The sequence below is a fragment of the Carlito syrichta genome, unplaced genomic scaffold, assembly GCF_000164805.1.
Source record: "Carlito syrichta isolate Samal-C Ts95f unplaced genomic scaffold, Tarsius_syrichta-2.0.1 Scaffold302454, whole genome shotgun sequence".
Lineage (NCBI taxonomy): Eukaryota > Metazoa > Chordata > Mammalia > Primates > Tarsiidae > Carlito > Carlito syrichta.
The window spans coordinates 294,248-313,375 of record NW_007246550.1 but is presented as its reverse complement, the minus strand read 5'-3'; the positions used below and the strand labels follow the sequence as shown (position 1 = coordinate 313,375).

The 19,128-nt window shown below is 44.7% G+C and overlaps 1 protein-coding gene across 3 annotated transcripts in view; it reads right to left on the bottom strand.

Moving 5' to 3' along the window:
- FAM91A1 (family with sequence similarity 91 member A1) overlaps positions 1-19,128 on the bottom strand; it is a 43,669-nt gene that overhangs the window by 5,412 nt on the left and 19,129 nt on the right. For all 3 annotated transcript variants that reach the window (XM_021711699.1, XM_021711698.1, XM_021711700.1), the window contains 7 exons: positions 12,562-12,710; positions 10,684-10,818; positions 10,431-10,544; positions 5,656-5,728; positions 4,205-4,354; positions 2,243-2,347; positions 1,597-1,720 (listed from right to left, as the gene is read on the bottom strand). In XM_021711699.1, the coding sequence (XP_021567374.1) occupies positions 1,597-1,720; positions 2,243-2,347; positions 4,205-4,354; positions 5,656-5,728; positions 10,431-10,544; positions 10,684-10,818; positions 12,562-12,710 (850 nt within the window). The remainder of the gene's footprint in view (positions 1-1,596; positions 1,721-2,242; positions 2,348-4,204; positions 4,355-5,655; positions 5,729-10,430; positions 10,545-10,683; positions 10,819-12,561; positions 12,711-19,128) is intronic.

Here is a 19,128-nt window from a genome sequence, read left to right as displayed (position 1 = left end):
GGGCTCAGGCCATCCACTCACCTCAGCCTCCCAAAGGCGCGGGATTACGGGCTGAGCCACCGAGCCCGGCTAGCCAGGACACAAGCTTTAAACAGTCAAAGTAGCTTTAAAAGACAACCTGATAAAACAGTCAGACACATGTAACAAGAATCAACCTGCCTAAATGAAATAGTTTTCAAATATGTAAATCAATAAAAACTATAGTGGCAATCTTTAAAGTTTTATAGTATTTCTACTTTTTATTCATATATGGGGGGGGAACCCGGAACTATCTTTTAGTGGGCAGGCAGGTCGCTCGTAGTACAGGCTTCCCCTCACTGGGCAAGTGTTCGAGGAACCCACTGGCATCCGCAGACCAGCTAGTGTGGTTGTGAGAGGCTGTGTTCGACTTCGGTGGATGTTTTTGAGATGCTTTCAGTGAATTTGTCCGTTTCGTGATCGTTAACTTACAAGCGCACCTGCCCACACCAGGCTGAGTGTTCAGCAGTTTTCGACGAAAAACGGCATGACCCCTGTGACCCACCCTCCCTATTCACCACCCCTCTCTCTGCGCAACTTTTTTTTTATTTCCCCAGGTGAAAAAAGTCCTCAAAGGGGAACGTTTTGCCCATTGGAAGAGGTGAGACCAAAAAAAAAAAAAAGCAGAAGCACTAAAAGGCACAAAATGAACAAGTTCAAAAACTGTTCTGAGCAGTGGAAAGGCATGTTGGTGGGTGTATGTAGCACACAGAGAGCACTTTGAAGGTGACTGAAGTTTAAACATGTAAGAATCAATACACACTCTTTTATAAATATATTCCAGGTTTTGGGGTTCCCCCTTGTATAGTATGTTATTTTCAGAGAATAGCTGTAAAATTGTCAGTAGAGTGCTTTTACTTTTCTGATACGAGCTACATGAAGCCAATTAAATGAATTGTTATTCAGTTTTTTTTCCTAAATGAAGTCGAGGAGATGTGTGGATATCACCCCTCCAAGTCACCTGTTGTGACAACTAGATTCAGCAATGCATTCCTCCCTGCCAACCCCAGCTTGTCTCAGAACCTTTACAGCACACCTCTCAGCAGTCACTCCTGGTGGATCAGAGCTAGCACATAAGAAAATCCTACGTGTCACCTCCGAAAAGTAACACAAGACAATTTAGAAAATGTAGAGAGTGAAAAAAATTCTGGAGAATCGCCATAATGCCACCACGAGAGACAATCACCCTTAGCGTAAGAGAATCTGAGTGTGTGTGTGTGTGTGTGTTACGAGCAAGGGAAGTGCGCAGAGGAATCTTCCACAGACACAGCCATACCTAGAGGCCTAGGCTCCACGCCACACGCACGTGCTCATTTCACCACACCCCCACCAAACCTGGGCAGTGGAGTCAATAAAATCAACCAAAACATCGCCCAAAATGTTTGCTTGTGACTCACTTCTAATCTACTGTATTGAAAGATACAGCAAAACCCTTAAGCTAGCAATCTTCATGCAATCAACAAACAGGGCAATAACTATGTTCACGTGTAGAATGAAAGAATGCAAGGTGTAGTTAAGTGCTCACTGACAGCTTAAAAATCAAGCAAAGGGAAAGACAAGAGTGAACATGAACCTCACCTCTCCTTGCTGCAAAGGCCATGTGTAGCAATTTTCCTGCAAACTTTCCGGTTTAATTCAGAACTGAAGAGTGGAATTCCAAAGCACAGCTCAAGAGGAACCCAGTCTGCTTCTGTGGTGGCACCTAAGAAAGAACACATCACCGTATCTTTTGAATCACAGGCAACTATCTTTATGTGTTACGTGAATGATGAGGGCCTCTTAGCCTGAGGCTCATGGAATCCTCCAGCCTCAGTGATACCCACCAATGGGCTTGGTGGGAGGCGGAGGGGCTCAAGGCGGCCAGCTACTCTCTGAAACAGGACGGTATGTCTTGTGAGTGTGCACATGTGTCTGGAAAGAAAGTGTAAAGCTTTGGTCAAATGTTCAAAGTAGTCACTTGCCCAAAAAAGAGACTACTATAAGACATCTGCAAAATGAGAGGATGAATCCAAATATTTATCACAGCAATGAAATTATTTTCAAGTCATAATTCTATAATACATCAATTGTTAATTTAAGTATATAAAAGGTTTCCTAGAAAACACTTATCAAAAAGTATACTATGGGTAACAAGAACAGACAGATGACATAAAAATGTCTTAACAGAAAAGTTAAACCTCAGAAACTAGTCTAATAATATTGTGAAGAATTTGTAGCACCTTACCAGAATTTTGCTTTGTCGCTGAATCTACAGCTGCTTCCTCAATGACCATTTCAAATGACTCTGTGCTCCCATTTACATCTGAGCCTGAAGCTAAATCAGGTTCTCCTTAGAATGAAAGGACACACATGATATTAGGATTCTAGCCATTACACGTTGTCAATAAATCAGTCCTAACAGAGAGAGAACTTCAGGCAATAGCAATGCTGATGGGGAAAATGAATACTCTTTGGCCTACAGCAAAGGTTCTGACCCCAAGGGCCATGAACAGGGACGGGGATGCTATTCACATCTGTGGATGCCAAATATCCTGCCACACAGGACCACCCTCCACAACCGAGATTGATCCAGCTCAAGATGCAAATAGTGCTGAGATGGAGAGACTGGCCTGAAGACATCAAAATTCAAACAGCAGGACACAGGTTTAGACTTTTGCCTAGATCATTACCAAAGCCATGTCTGTCCCTGTGGACACAAACAGGCAACTACGCTTCAAAATTCTTTTCCGACACCTCATATCTTTCCACACATGAGCTCTTCTAACATCTTGCAATAAATCCTTTCTTGTGGCCACAGTGACCTACTGTTCTTAATTCCCTCCCTGTGAAAGGCTGCCACCCACCAAAAAAAACAACTCTCGTCTTTTGCCTAGAACAAACCTTGTCTTTTGCCTACCTGACTCCCATTTTCCAAACCCAGCTAGAAAGCCAGTTTCTCTCAAGGCTTTCTCTGGCAGCTCAGCTGGGCTGAGATGTGCTTTCCTGGGTGCATTAGCAGACTTCTACCACAGTCATTCGCTCCACACTCTAGGCTAACTCGCTTGTCTCCCCTTCTAGGGCTTGGATCCTTGGAATAAGACTGGATCTCACTAATATATATGCATCCCCAGCACCTAAGCAAGTGGTCCATAACTGTTTGTGGAATGAATGACATAAAAAAAGGTAGTAGACACTCTTTGAAATGACTGACTTAAGCCACGGTCCGTCCTCTTTTCCAGAAAATGTCCCTGCAAGATCTGGTAGTCAGCTATTAAAAGTGGCCAGAGACAAATGACCCAGGAGCAGAAGTCTACTTCAAGGGAAGCCGATCCAATCCACCAGATGGCTAGTAGTCGATCACATTTCCTCAGGATTTCAAACTAAGAGGCTCATGTGATATTGTCAGTCAATGGCAGACACTTGAACTGAAAGGTCACCCAGGGCCAGTGAACAAGAGCTGGCACCATGGTACCCAAAGCCCCATGCAAGCCAGTATGATGCAGAAACATTCCATAAACATGAGAAGGTGATGTGGAGATGAACCTTCCATTAAAAAGAAAAAGTGGCGTCCAAGAGAAGTTAGCTGTTACCAACAGGGAGGCCAGACTGGAGACTGAAAGGACAGGTCAGGACGGCCACGCAGGAAGTGGCTGCAGGACAACACGTCTAAGCTGTCAAGACCCAGACTAGATTTGCAACTACGGGGCACTTACAGAGGGAGAGAGGAAGGAAAGGATATGAGAGACATTCCTAAAGTCTCATTCACAGACTTGGAAACCAACTGCACACAGAGGATAAAAGAGGAGGACGAGACAGAGATAAGATTTGGGGTCTGGGTCACTCAGACAACGGGCCTTTGACAGAGAAAAGCTGAAAGGGAAAAACACTAAGTCTATCTTGGAAACATTTTCATAGAGAGACTTGAATTCTGAAGCCATCACCCATGAGGCTGACTTAATCTAAAGCCTATGAACACATGACGTAAAGGGCAAAACCCCAGGACCACTCTGTATTCCACTGTTTTCTCCATTTGAGCAACTGATTTTGTCCAAACGACGTTACAAAGTATTTTCTCATCCTTCAGTGAAAGAGCATCAGATATCAACTAATTTGGCATCCCCACATAGGTCTGCTGCTTTTTATATATAAAATCATGCAAAACTCAAAACCAGTGATCTTCATTCCAAGAAACCAGCCGCTGGCTAACCTCTCTCATCAGAAGCATCACTGAGTTTTCTGCTGGCAAGCTGGCTGGAAGCATTCAGCATGGTGACGTAGCCACAGAAGTGCTGCAAGTCCACTTTGTTTCTTAACGTTTGCAATGCTTCATGAACGCCCATACTGCCACGAGTGAACTCTAAGAATGAAGAGTTGACACCACGTTAGTGGTTTTGCAACATAACACAGCACCAACAGCGCAAATATGCCAGTCTCTATTCAGCAACTCCTAGAACTACTTTTATACTTTATCAAGACTGCTTCCAATGAGGAAACGCATGTGAATGCAAGAGAATGATGCTCATGTAACAGTCTACAACCTTCGGGAGGCAGCTGCAAACAAGGAGCCTGCCGAGTGAGCAAGCGGGTCAGTCAGTGGGCAGACTCCTTAGGCTCCTCTTCGTGCTTCTATTCTGCCTGGAATACTTACTTGATGGCTTCTATCAAGAAATGTACCACACACAAGTTGTATAGTTTTTAATTTAAGAGAAGCAAAGTTATTCTTATTGAAGCTAAAGCTAACACTGTACTTGAAATCATACGCCTAAATTATCTAGCTATTAGTTCAAGTTCTCATAAATAGGTGAACTTGCAAAGAGAAAGGTGCCCTAGACCCGCATGTGAAGATGCCTCTTTTTAATAATCCAGGCAATAATCTCCCAGGGCAAGGGATCCACTCATCAGTTCATGAGATTTCATAAATTTCAAGATTCTGCTGTCACTATCTGCAGGTAAACAGCTATTTTTTCTTTAGAATTTTAAAGTGTTGGAGAAGTAAATGGGAGAGAAGTACTCCTTTCTGAATAGGAGCCATCTGGGGAGGGAGAGAAAACTCCTCCCGACTTTGTACCTACTTATTCACAGCAGGCAGAAGAGCACATCTGACTCCCAGCATGAGTCTGGCTATTCTTCCTCTCCGACAAGTACTCTTCCAAGGAGCCCAAAGGGGCTTATTCCTTCCATTCTTTGTGGAGGAAGCACACGTCAAAACAAAAAAAAACAAACCCCACCTTTTACAACACTCTCATAGCAGAATGGTAAGCAAATAGTACTTAAACATTTTCAGAATTCACTTCCTACCATGTTTCCCACAAAATCCCTGACATGAGGCCAGGCTCGGTGGCTCAGCCTGTCATCCTGCGCCTTTGGGAGGCTGAGGTGAGTGGATTGCCTGAGCCCGCGGGTTCCAGACCCGCCTGGGCAGTGAGACCTCATCTCTACAATAAATCAAAAAATCAGCCAGGCGTGGTAGCACATGCCTGTAATTCCGGCTACTCGGAAGGCTAAGGCGGAAGGATCACCGGAGCCCAGCAGGTGAGGCTGCGGTGGCCGGGAGCGGCCACTGCACTCCAGTCTGGGCGGCAGAGTGAGACTCCAACTCAAAAAAAAAAAAAAAAATCCCTGACATGATTAAGTCAATGGATGCAATTTAAAAGTTACCTCCTTGTAGCTCTGTTTCATCAAATGGAAATGGTATATGAACAGTTTCTCCTATCCCATGCAAACCGTGTCCCTAAACATAAAGAAACAACGTTACGAGGCACACGAGAAACCCCCATGTCAATAACAGACATTCAAACAACAAATAGGACCGTCATTTGATGATGATGATATATTCCACATCAACACTCCATCAAAATGCATTCAACAATCTTCTACTTTTCTACAGCAAGCAATGACAATCTTATGTGTATATTAACAACGTTAATTAGCAATATTTCTCACATCAAGTATACAGGCCAATGAAAGCAGGGAGGTCGACTTAATAGGTAGACCAGGTGCTAGCAAGGGAAGACAGGGTGAAGTCAGCAGGAGCAAGCTAGGGCTCTGAAGGAGAAAGCAGCGGAGGAATTCCCATACCCACAAGGCATACCACAGACTAGGATGCCAAGCTCAAAACCCTGCACTGAAGTAACCCATGTTCAAAGTTACTTGCTGCAATATTATAATTACATATCACTGGAAACAACCAAAATCAGCTGGGTGGGGTGACTCACACCTGTAATCCCAGCACTTTCAAAGGCTGAGGTAGGAGGAATGCTTGGGCCCAGGAGTTCGAGTTAGCCTAGGCAACATAGTGAGAACAACAAAAAAATCTGAGCTAGGCGCAATGGTGTGCGTAGTCCCAGCTACGACAGAAGCTGAGGCAGGAGGATCGCCTGAGCCCAGGAGTTCAAGGCTGCGATGAGCTATGATCACGCCACTGCACTCCAGCCTGGGTGACAGAATGAAACCCCAACTCCTACATACATGCATACATACAATACGTGTACATATTCTCAATCAGCTGCAAAAAAGAAAGAGGACTCTCTCCAGAACCGAAATGGAAAGGCCCCCCCACAATCGCTACATGCAGTAAGCAAGGGCACATCAGTGTCGACTACTTGCATACACATAAAGAGCCTCTAGAAGGACAGCAGAAACTAACAGGGAGATCATCTGATCTCGAGGAGAGACAGGCTGGAAGGGGACTGATGTTTTTCTCTGCACATCTTCTAACAGCGTGTTATTTTTAATCATGTGACATTGCACCATTAACTCAAAAATTAATTTTTAAAAATCCTCCCACCTAACTCTCATGCTAGAAATGATAACTTACGTTTCACTCATTGAATTCAGTTATGTTCATTTGAATCTGGCTTGTTTTAAAGCTCTGCTTTAAGTATTTAAATGTTGAGTTTGATTTGAGTTCACAGTTGCATAATAACAACAATCATGAAGAGTTTATGTTTACACGTATTAAGTGCCATTCATGATGGAAATCTAAGTTAACACTGAAAACTTATCAATCCTTCCCTTACAAGAGGCCCAACACAACGTGAATTCAGGAGACCTGATATACCTAAGAGAAATCACTCTTGTGTTCCACAGAGCAGTAGTCCCCAACCCTTCTGCATCAGGGACTGGTTTTGGGGAAGGCAATTTTTCCACGAATGAGGGAGTGGGGGATCACCGGGCATTAGAGTCTCATAAGGCGTGGGCGGCCTCGACCTCTCACGTGTGCAGTTCACAATAGGGTTCGTGCTCCTATGAGAATCTGATGCCACCACTGATTTGGACAGAAGGTGGAGCTCCACTTGTCAACCGCTCACCTACTGCTGCGCGGCCTGGTTCTAAACAGGCCATGGACCGATACTGGTCCACGGCCTGAGGGTTGTGGACTCCTGCCACAGAGCAATCTGAATGTATTTCTGACAGCTTCCTTCTATGGCACTGATCGATTTATGATTTAATCTAAACCAGATGGCTGCAATAAAATCATGATTTCAATCAAAATCTTAATATGTTTAAAATTCCAGCAAGGTGAATTTTTTTCATAAAGTTTAATAAAGGGGGTATTCTTTTTCAGCAAAAGCAAAACTCCTTAACTCTTTAAAAGCAGGCTCTAGCTTGCCCACAATGACTAGGAAATGGTGGAGCCAAGATCTGAATTGAAGCAGCCTGACATATGCTGCTGTCTAGCCCACTCTATCACGTTTCGTCCCACCACTACCCCTACTATTTCATCCTCTCAGGGTTTCATCTCTTGTCCAGCCTCTCGTGTGAACTTCAGAAAATTTCCCGTGCCTCTTTGCCCCTGTTGTCCACGGGCACCTCATTCTCAGCACGCTTACAAAATGTCACTGCCCCACAACCGGCTCTCCCTCCTGCGCTCTCCAAGGAGTGACAGCACCACCTTCCTTCATGAGCCAAACACCCTGGAACCATCTCCCCTTCCCACACCCTCCTCTGATGCTGCTCGATCCACTCACTGTGCACCGTGGTAGTGGTTCAATCTGCTTCTTCCTCTCAGTTCCCGCCTGATCTGGGCTCCCTGTGTCTCTCACTTGGCACCTGCACGCTCTCCTCCCAGTCCTAACAGTCCTCGCGCGTCAGGCATCTCCCCTGATCCCATAGGTCCTCAACAGCCCCCTCCAGCAGAGTCCCAAGATGCCTCTGGCCTGCTCTCCCCTGCTGGCACTTCTAGGTGCTGCCGCCCACCTGCAGAGGAAGTCTAAGGCACGCTCACCCAGGGTCCGCTCTCTAGTCTGACCACGATCCCACTGCACTCCAACTCACCCCTCAGAAGCCAGAGACAGCTTAGAAGCCCTGGCATACGACGCACAACTGCATGTCCCTGCTCATCCATTCAACAAACCCGAACTGGACGAGCCCTGCGAACCAAGCACTGTGAGGCACTAGGGAAGCAGGAGCGAAGAAGACAGAAAGGCTCCCTGCCCAGAGAGCTACCAAGAGGGCCCCTCACCCGGCCAGGCCCTCTCACTGTCTCCGAGGCACATCCCCCGGTCCTCCTCTCCGCCCCAAGGCTGGCTGGCAGGCACCCCTCTCGACTTCCTCCATTGCACACAACTCTATTCCACACGAAGCGAAACGGAACTAACTGCTTATTCAACTCTCCCTCCATCCTTAAAGTCCACGAAGACGAGGCCGTGTCTCATTGCATACTGTATTAGCTAGCACGGAATAGGGCTCACTCAACTGCTAGATGAGTAAATAAATGAAACCTTTACTGAAAAGCTACTGTTGCCAGAAAGCACGCTACGCGCGTCACACGCACCTTCTCATTTCACTTCCACAAGTCCATGAGAATTCAACAGCCTACTTCACCTTCAGCTGCTACCATTTTCTGTTATTACACAGCAGACACTACCATCTCCACTTCAAAGTGTAAAGAGTATCACCAAATGTCACACAGCCCAATAAACACACGAAAAGAGACTAATGTTATGCAAATCAAAATTATGATGAGATACCACTTCATACTCACTAAAGTAATTAAAAGTCAGATAATCCCAAGGGCTGGCAGGAATGCAAGATGATGCAGTCACTTTGCAAACAGTCCGGAGATCTCTTAAACGGTTAAACACAGAGCTACCATGACGCAACAATTCCATCCCTAACTATACAGCCACACAAATGAAAACATACGTCCACACAAAAACTTGCACAAATGTGAAGAACAGCATTGTTCACAATAGTCAAAAGGTGAAACAAGTCAGACGGCCATCAACTGATGAGCAGATAAACAAAATGCGTCGATCCACACAACAGCGACATAATTTGGCCACGAAAGGGAACGAAGCACTGATACACATTACAACATGCCAAGCCTTGAATGCATCATGCTAAAGAAGCCAGTCACCAAAGGCCACGTGTCACGTGAGTCCACGCGCATAAATGCCCAGACGAGGCAAAGCCCGAGACAGCACGCAGAGCGGCACTGTTTAACGCTGGGGGAGAAGTGGCAGGAAAGAGATCAGGGAGTGACGGCTGGTGGGCAGACTGCCCTTCTGAGACGAGGAAACTGAGTGTGGGGACGGCTGTGTATACCTGCTAAAATGCTAACCACTGCTGACTCGGACAGTGTGCAAACTGGTGAGCTATGTGGTCTGTGAACTATCTCATAATACAGTGGTCTCCGCTTATCCGCGGTTTCGGTCACCTGTGGTCAACCACAGTCTGAAACTAGGTGAGTACTATACAATGGGAGGCTCTGTCTTATTACAGTACGTTGTTATAATTGGTCTATTTTATCATTACTGTCGTTAATCTCTTACTGTGCCCAATTCATAAATTAAGCTTCATCATAGGTGTGTATGCACAGGAAAAACAGTACACACAGGGTTCGGTACCATCTGCGGTTTCAAGCACCCGCTGGGGGTCCTGGAGCATACCCCCGTCAAATAACAAAGGAACCACTGTAAAGCTTCAATTAGAAAGAAGAACAGCCGGGCTCGGTGCTCAGCCTGTAATCCCGCGCCTGTAATTGCCTGAGCCCGTGGGTTCAAGACCCACCTGGGCAGCAAGACCTCATCTCTACAATAAATCAAAAAATCAGCCAGGCGTGGGAGCACATGCCTGTAGTTCCGGCTACTTGGAAGGCTGAGGCGGAAGGATTGCCGGAGTCCAGCAGGGCGAGGAGCGGCCCACTCCACTCCAGTCTGGGCGACAGAGTGAGACTCCAACTCAAAAAAAAAGAAAGAAGAACAGTGGCCACACAGCTAGCAGGGGATGGGATTCAAATTCACATCTAACTTCCAGGTCATGCTGTCTCTACTTCCTCACAGCCAAAACACCAGGAATAAAACCCAGATCTCTGGTTCCTTATGCTTCGGTTTTCTTGACGTCTGATTGCAACTCAATAGAAAGCTGAGCAGATTACAAGTTTATGACAAAGATGGAAAACTGGCTGTTTCAAATGAGGTAAACTGTACCTGAATTAAAACCGCAGAATGTGTTAAAGCATCATTCAACATCGTGAGGACGTTTGACGTGGGAACTACACCGGGATCATGACCCCAAGATGTTATTAGCAATCGATCATAACCCTATTGAAAATAAATGAATGACAGATAAAGTGGCATTGAGAAATAAGGAAAAAACTAAGAAAGGCATCTATAAGCCTGCTCACACTCTCTACCCTCCTCAAGAAAAAGAAAACAAAAAGCCCAAACCTCACACACATACCTGGAATATATCTGGCAGTTTTCGGAGTCTTGTACCTTTGGATAGTAAAAGAGATGGTGGTCCCTGTCCCGTGACATGATAAATGTACAGTTTAAACCATACAGAACTGACTTCTGGGATAGCTGGTCCAATATGCTACAATCGTAACAAAGGTAAATAAAGTTATGATGCATATCTAATTAAACCACACTTCACAAGTGATCTAGCATTCTCATTAATTAATTAATTGATTGCTTTTTATTTTAAAGATGTAGAGTACAAATTCAGGATTAGGTACGGAAGTGGTCAGCGTGCAGACAGGTAAAGTTTGGGCCTGCTTTGGGATCAGGTTCCCTCACTGATGTTATGTCCCCCCCTTCCCTGGCAGTGACCTGCTACCCAATCCCTCTTGTAGTTTTGTGATTAATGTTCAGGATCCCTTATAAGTGAGAACATGTGGTATTCAGTTCTTGGTTTCTGTGATAAATCACTGAGTATAATAAACTCTAAAACCATCCAAGTTGCTGAAAGTTCATAATTTTGTTCTTCTTTATGGCTGCATAACATTCTACTGTGTATACGTACCACCTTTTTTTTCCTTAATCTAGTCCACTTTCCATGGGCAGTACAGTTGGTTCCAGGTTTCTGCTGTTGTGAATTGTGCTGCAATAAACATGCATGCACAGGAACCTTTTTTGTAGCAAATGTTTCTTATAAACGCTAATTGTGATTACCCTTATAAAAGCTGCTTAAATGGTTCCTTAAGACAGTTTCAATTTTACACTCTGGTTAAGAAAGTCAGGTACCTCTTTTCACTGCAATTAAGAACATGGACACTGGAGCCGACTGCCTAGCTCTGAATCCCAGCTTCATCCCTTCACCTTAAGAAAGCCACTTAAGCTCTCTGTGCCTCGTTTTGCTCAACAGATAAAAGAGCAATAAAATGTCTACCTCACGGATGTTGTAAGGCTGTTCAAAAAGGTTTACGATAGCACCAGGCACAGAATAAGCTCCGGATTAAAGTGCTAGCTATGATTATCATTAGTCCCATGCAGTTTTTTCACAAAAGTGGCTACCCGCCCCTCCACCCACTGTACCATCCATCCAGACAGTTCACAGACGCCCACCATGCCTACAGATTGTGTCAGGGAATAGGCGGAGAGGCGAAGGGAGTTCACAAATAAGCATTCTGAAAGTTTGGTTAAAGCAAATCTCCTGTTGAACGCAGAGGGCAAAATCTGGTGTGGGGATAGCACCTCATTGTGGCAGCCAGAACAACAGAGGCAACAAGATCAACTTGGCACGTGAATTCCTTGCTTTCGTCCACCGCATTAAGCCCTGCAGATCTGGTACACCAGGGAGGATGCCGCAGAGCAGCCTCAGAGTACCTGCTCTTGGAAAACGGGACAGGCCACAACTTCCTTGCTAGATATAAAAATACACGCAACTAAGCTCACTTTTTAACAGTAAAAGACGACAAGAAATGTCCACATATAAATTGTGAAGTTAGCTAGAGTTCTGGCTTTCAAGTACCCTCTTTTCTTTTCAACTTAATGAGCGTCACTGCCCCACTTCTTAAATGTTTAGTCTTTCCTGATTACATCTACCTTATTCCTTCTTAGTTTCCTTCTTAGAGCATTCCAAAACATTCTCATTGAAATACTCTGCCCATGAATACAATTTTTGACTTACCTTGTCAAAAGATACTAGATGATACATAAAACAAAATATACCAATTATATTCACAAATGAAACATATCATCTTACAACAGCGTAAAATACAATTTTGTTTTCTGGGTTAGCGTTTTCAACACTTGGTATCTGCAACCTGAGAATTAAGAGAGCAAAACTGAGGGGCGTCATGACAGCACTACTAAGTGGGCCTTCCAGGGCCTTTACCTGAGGGGTACAGCTGCTGACGGGCCGGATTTCGTTGGTGAGGGGCGCCATGGAGACAAGCAGCGTGTAGTTTTTGTTCAGAACTCTGCTGCAAGTTGCAGGGTCCAGGCCAAGAAGGCTCTCACAGCGCAAGAGATCCAGAGGAAAACCTGAGTTGTGATCAAGCACAGATCGTGAGATGACAGGGGGAGGCCAAGTGCTGACGATGAGATGTTGATCACTGCCTTGGAATTCCACATTCTTTAAAAAAGGTACAGGAGCTCTTTAAGAAGTGTCACATTTCCCAGGAGACTACTGAGACACATTAAGGTTTCAAGCTACAACATTTCATTCTCTGGTCTAGAAAGACAGCTGTCTACTGGTATTGCTTCAGGCTACCTTTTATCGAACAAAATGAGCTTGTTTTACTCACTTCCTCTCTCCATCCCCAGCCACTCCATGAGAGTATCATACAGCTGACCTCTAAACGTGGCGGTTAGGGGCACCAACCCCTCATACAGTCAAAAATCGGCAAAACTTGGCTACCAGTGGCCTACTGTTGACCAGGAGTCTTACCAGTAACATAAAGAGACAATTAACACAGTTTGTACGTTATAGGTATTGTAGACTCTCTTCTCACAATAATGTAAGCTGGAGAAGAGAAAATACATTTACTATTAAGCAAAAGTGGAAAAGCATATGTGTCTCATCCTCATCGTCTTCCCGCTGAGGAGGCTGAGGAGGAGAAATAAACAGAAGAGGGGTTGGCCTTGCTGCCTGGGGGGTGGAGGCAGTGAGCGGGGCAGGAGAGGCAGGCATACTTGGTGACACTTCACAGAGACACACATAACTTCTGTCTGACGTTTTCATTTCTCCAAAACGGCCCACAAGGTACCACTTCTTCTACCATTTGCCTTAGCTTCAGCACCTACAACACAGAAGGGTCTTCAGAAGTCAGAAGCAAGCCTGCAGACCGTCTGATGTCAGTTTGTTCCTGGCACTGCTCTTCTCCATCTTCTTGCTCATCGTCGGGCACTGGCTGGAAGCTCTCATCACCATCAGGACGTCTGCCATGAATTCCTCTGGTGTGCTGTCTACCAGCTCTTGAATTTCTTCAAGATCCTTACCTCGAAATCCTTTGCCCTTACCTTTTATTGCCATAACTACAATCCCTTTCAAGATTTCCTGGATTAACTTTGCTGTAAATCCTGTGAAGTCACGCACTGTCTGGACATAGCTTTCTTCTGCAGGCATTTGCTATTTCAGGTTTGACAGTTTTCACAGCCTTTTCTATGACAGCAATGTCATCTTCAATGAGGCGATCTTCCCAGACTCTCATGAGGTTCCCTACGGGGTTCTTGTCACCAGCACTGAAAAGTCTTTTCCATGGAGCATCTTGTGTAACGAGGCTTCAAGAGCCTATGATTCCCTAATCCAGAGGCTGATTAGAGATTTTGTGTTTGGGGCCAGTACACTCCTACACCCTGAATTGGTGCTGAACTCACATGGTTATGGGAGGCTAGGGGCATTGTCTGATAAGCAAAAAACTTTGAAAGGTTGTCCCTTACGGCCACGGTACTTCTGACTTCAGAACAAAGGCTCTCACTGTCCAGGCCGCCCCATCGTACAACCAGAAGACTGGCTGCTGGGGTTTGTCTTCCCCTCCAAGGCTCGAGGGGGCAGCGGTTTTGTGGCGAGGGCAGTCCTGATGAGGAACCCACTTGGCAGTGTGCAGGACAGTCGAGGCAGCCCATCACTTCTGCCTTGATCCTTAGGCTTGTTCCTCTGCCTGACTAAGACAGGTCCTCTGAGGCTTTTGCTTGCACCTAGAGCAAGGCACTTTCGTCCTATTCGTGTTAAAACCTCTTCGGGCAGATAGCCCTTCTCCCTGTGATTTTCTGGGTCTGGGAACTTGTCTGCTCCTCCTGGTCAGCAGAATCTACTTTTCCTGTTATCCCGACATTTTTGAAGACAAACTTCTTTCTAAAATTATCAAACCATCCTTTGCTGGCATTAAACTCCCCAACTTGAGACCCTTCGCTTCCCATTTGCCTCAAGTGGTCACTTAATGACTTTGTTTTTTCTCAAATCACATCAGAGTCTATAGGCAGGTCTTTCCCACGGCAATCCTGCACCAACACACTAGTTGCATTTTCAGGAGAAAAAAGTATTTTGCAAAAAGCACAAGGTTTCTGTGTCTGCTGGTGCAGATGCAGCAGCAGTTTCACGGTGTCCTTTTCTCTTTCTACAGTAGTCCTTATGCTGGATCCGTTGACCCCGGAAGGGCAGGATACCGAGCTACAGACTCTGTCTAGGGGACACTCAAGCAGCTCAACTTGTTCCCATAACGTCATGACGCCTCTGCTTCCTGGGAGCACTTCCTAAATCTCCAGTGCCCTCCACATGGGGTCCTCAATGTTGAATTCGAGGTTTACAGACAAGATGAAAAACACAAGAACCGCGAGATCACTTTTCACTGTGATGTGTTTGCTGGAGAGACGAACTGCTCACCCAGAGATGAGGAGCACAGCACGGCACTTTAAGCAGATACTCGCAATGCTTGAGCTCACCTCAACAGCAGGAAGGGGGGTTAGGAAATTATTACAGTGGTACAGTATGTACTGCAGTTAATCTTATGCAGATATGATTCAAACTGAAACTGTATATTTACATTATGTCTGAAAATAGCACCATGTGAGATCTATAAGGGTGTGCATAAGAATTCTGATACATTGCAACACTTTATAATAGATTTATATATTTTTTGGTAATAAATTATAAAATAGACTAGTATCTATATGTATTTTACACATTCATGACATACCTAACTTTCTCTTAACTTTTCCCATGTATTTCTAGGCTATGTGGTTCTTCCGTGAGTTTTTCCAAATAATCCCAAGTTTCCAAAAATTTTTCAATAAAATTATTCTAAAGAAAAACCATATGCAAGCAGACCTGTGCAGCTCAAACCCACGTGGTTCATGGGTCAACTGCATTATGAAAGGCGAAGCGCCAGGAGAAGCTATGTTCCCACAGCCAAGTTCTGGCTGTGGCAGAGGGTCCTGCACTTAGAATACGCAAGTGCAAGAGTTCTGCGCTGAGAGGGACGGCCTCAAACCACTCGTCCATGAAGCATCAGCTCACTCAGCACAGAGCGGATCTTAGGCATTTCTATTCTTAATCCTCTTGGAAGATGCCAAATCCTACTGCGCTCTAAGATGAGATGCTTGGGGCGGAAAGAAACTTCAGATCAGTTAGCCATCTCCCCCTTCCAGCAGGAAGGCCTCTGAAAAAATACACTGCCTGCTGAGATGCCTGGAAGCACTGAGCACAACGAGCACCAGGGTCTTGGTCTCTAACACCATTCCCCAGTAGATCAGGCTCCCAGGAGAAAAGGCTGCTCCCAGGACTGAGGCAGAATGAACATACGAGATCTTACTGTTTTGCCAGAAAGTGAGGAATTGCTAAATAAATAAATAACCCCAGTGGAAGCATGTCACAAGGAAACAGGTGCACAAAAATAATTAAAAGACTGTAACGATTAACTATAGACCACTGAGGGAAAAAAAAGGAATCTATAAATCCTGCTGAAAATACAATAGAACGCCTAGTCCCGACTGTTAGATATGGAAGTAGGCTGGAGCCAGGAGAAAATTACCAACTGGCAACCACTGAGGAACAGAATACTTCAGGCAAGAACCACCAACAGATGCTAAATCTAGAAGGAAACGCTGATAAGGAGTAGGACGTTGGCATGATCTTAAAGTATCTCCCCATGGATTACTTATCAGCCGTGGGGGGAAACCGCTGACTAACAGTGGGAAAATCAGACAACGCATGAATTGGGCGACCAAAATTAACACTGCCAGTGAAAGGTAGAAGGAAATCAGGCACCTCCAGATGCCACACCTTCAGAAGGACACAACCATCACATCATTTCTGGACAAAATGCATAGCTAGATCTAATCATAAAGAACGCCACACACATCCAGGGTGAGAAACTGTCTCATAAAACCAACAAAAGGGGGACTGGGTTCTTCAAAAATAGGAATGTCATAAAAGACAAGAAAAGGCTATGGGTTTGTTCCAGAATATAGGAAATAAGAGCAACATAGCCATTAAATACAGTACTTGGACCTAAACTAGATTCTGCACTGGAGAATAAGAACGCTGTTAAGGACATTATTGGGTCAATTCACAATCTGGAATATAAAATGCAGATTACTGAATCAATGTTAAATCTTCTGAAATTGCTATAAGAAAACATTCTTATTCTTAGGAAATACACACTAAATAATTTAGTAGAGAAGGCCATGACATCCAACTTACTCTCAAATTCTGGGTTAAAAGTAATTATGCTATTCTTATTCTTGCAACTTTTCTATAAAGTAAAATATTTACAGTAAATTGTTTCAACACCAGGAGTCTGTGGTTTCCTGCCGAGAGTCCTATAGCTGTCCCACCTGGAAAACAAGGTGGAGACAGGAAAGTGAAGGCTCTGTGGACGGGGCTTCCGTCACATGGCACATCTGGCCATCTTTGTTCTAGCCAGCAACAAACAGGTCCGGCTGGAGCAGAGATACAGCCTGAAGAGAAATGAGAGATGCCAGCAGGAGGCTTAGAAAAGGTAGAGAATGGAATAAAGACTTAAACAGACTAGAGACATGCAAGCTTGGTGAAGTGTACTGAGAAATGATACAACAGCCGGGAGTGGGAAAATACTATCCAATTAAAAAAAAAAATCTGAACTTAATAAAAAGCCTTCATTCAGAAGGCCACTATAACGGGGGAGCCAGCTGCAACAGTGATCCCAAGGGCCACGGTATCTTAGGAATTAGGCAAAAAGGGTGTTTCTTTTACAGAAAGAGGTAAACAAAGCAGCAAGAGCAGGTGTGAGGATGCAGCTGCATGGACGAGGTGAGGACAGCAGATTGAAGACTGCCTCCCACACTGCAGCATGTTCCGGGAGAGGTAAGCTGAGGGCGGGTCCAAGTGCAGGGGTCTGGAGGAAGGGGAGAACGGAAGCATGGCTAACAAGCATCTGGCTCTGACTGATCGACTAGGACGGCAGTACAGCCTGTTGCTCATGGGACAAAGGAAGGAAATCTGGGGACCCGTTTCCAGCCTTGTCAAAGGTGAGCAAGGGGGGGGCATGCGTGCATCTTGGCTAAGCCATACGGGAAGGTGGGTACTTGCTGTAAGTCCCATCCCAAGCCCGAAAGGGTGAGGGGACTGCTTAACCTTCAACACTGTCAGTGTCAAGTGTGGAAAACATTTCACCTTCATTAGAACAGGGAAGGCAGAAAGTCTAACAAGTGCATGGTGGGTAGAGCATGCTTTCTACTCATTTTACAGTTGCAATGGCTTTTGTCCAACTGTGACTGTCAAATTACAAACAGTGATTTTTATGTCAGACTTGTACCGATCACAGTGGAAAGATGTCTTTTGAAAGACAAAAAAATCTGGGGAAAAAACAATGCTTATAAAATGAGAAAAAGTTAGACCATACACTGCTTTTATTTTTTTAAGCAATGCCTTGTACTATTTAAAACCAAGAGGTTACCAGAAATTAGTCATTTTCACTTATAACAGAGTTTGCTTCTATGAACTATCACAAGGCTTTCACTTTACAATAAATACCAAGAGCTACATAATACACTCAAACTATGAATTAGTGGCATATAAAGAAAATTCATTTCACTCAGGCTTAAAACTGGATAATTTCTTTCTAAAAATGAGTGAAGTCCAGTCCAGTCATCAAGCCCAGCACCTACAGAAAGCAACATTACTCAACAATTAATTCTACCTTAAAGGTAAGAATTATACTTAACAATTTTCATATGGAATAAGTTTAGGTTTGCCACACAACTTACTTCATGGTATATACACTATTCAAGGTTAAAAAAAAAATGTTCAGCCCAGACTACTAAGCAACAAATTTTTAATGAGGAAATCAGTTAAAAGCTTAGCATTCAAAAGAAGATAAGGCAGCATCCTCTGCATGGAATGACCTTTTCCATGATCTAGAAGGGCACCAGTGATGCACCATCACTAGAAATATCAAGAAACAATCACTCCAGTCATCTCCTATGTTCTGTAATTCATGAGGAGCTCAACTAAGAAAGGCTGGTTGCAAGAATGAAACCTCCTAAAAAATTGCAGGTCTGGTCTTACGAGGAGGCGTTAATCACAATTTATTGGAGTCCTGGCAATTATTCTAAGCAATTAAAGGTCCAATTGATGTCAGAACAGTCAACTATTAAACCTACCTTTAATATATTATACTTAACTATTTTCATATAGAATTATACTTATTAAGAATTACTAATTAAGAATTATACCTCGCAGGGCTCGGCGGCTCAGCCTGTAATCCCGCGCCTTTGGGAGGCTGAGGTGAGTGGATTGCCTGAGCCCACGGGTTCGAGACCCGCCTGGGCAGCGAGACCTCATCTCTACAATAAATCAAAAATCAGCTGGGCGTAGTAGCATGCACCTGTAATTGCGGCTACTCGGAAGGCTGAGGTGGAAGGATCACCAGAGCCCAGTGGGTCGAGGCTGTGGTGGCTGGGAGCGGCCACTGCACTCCAG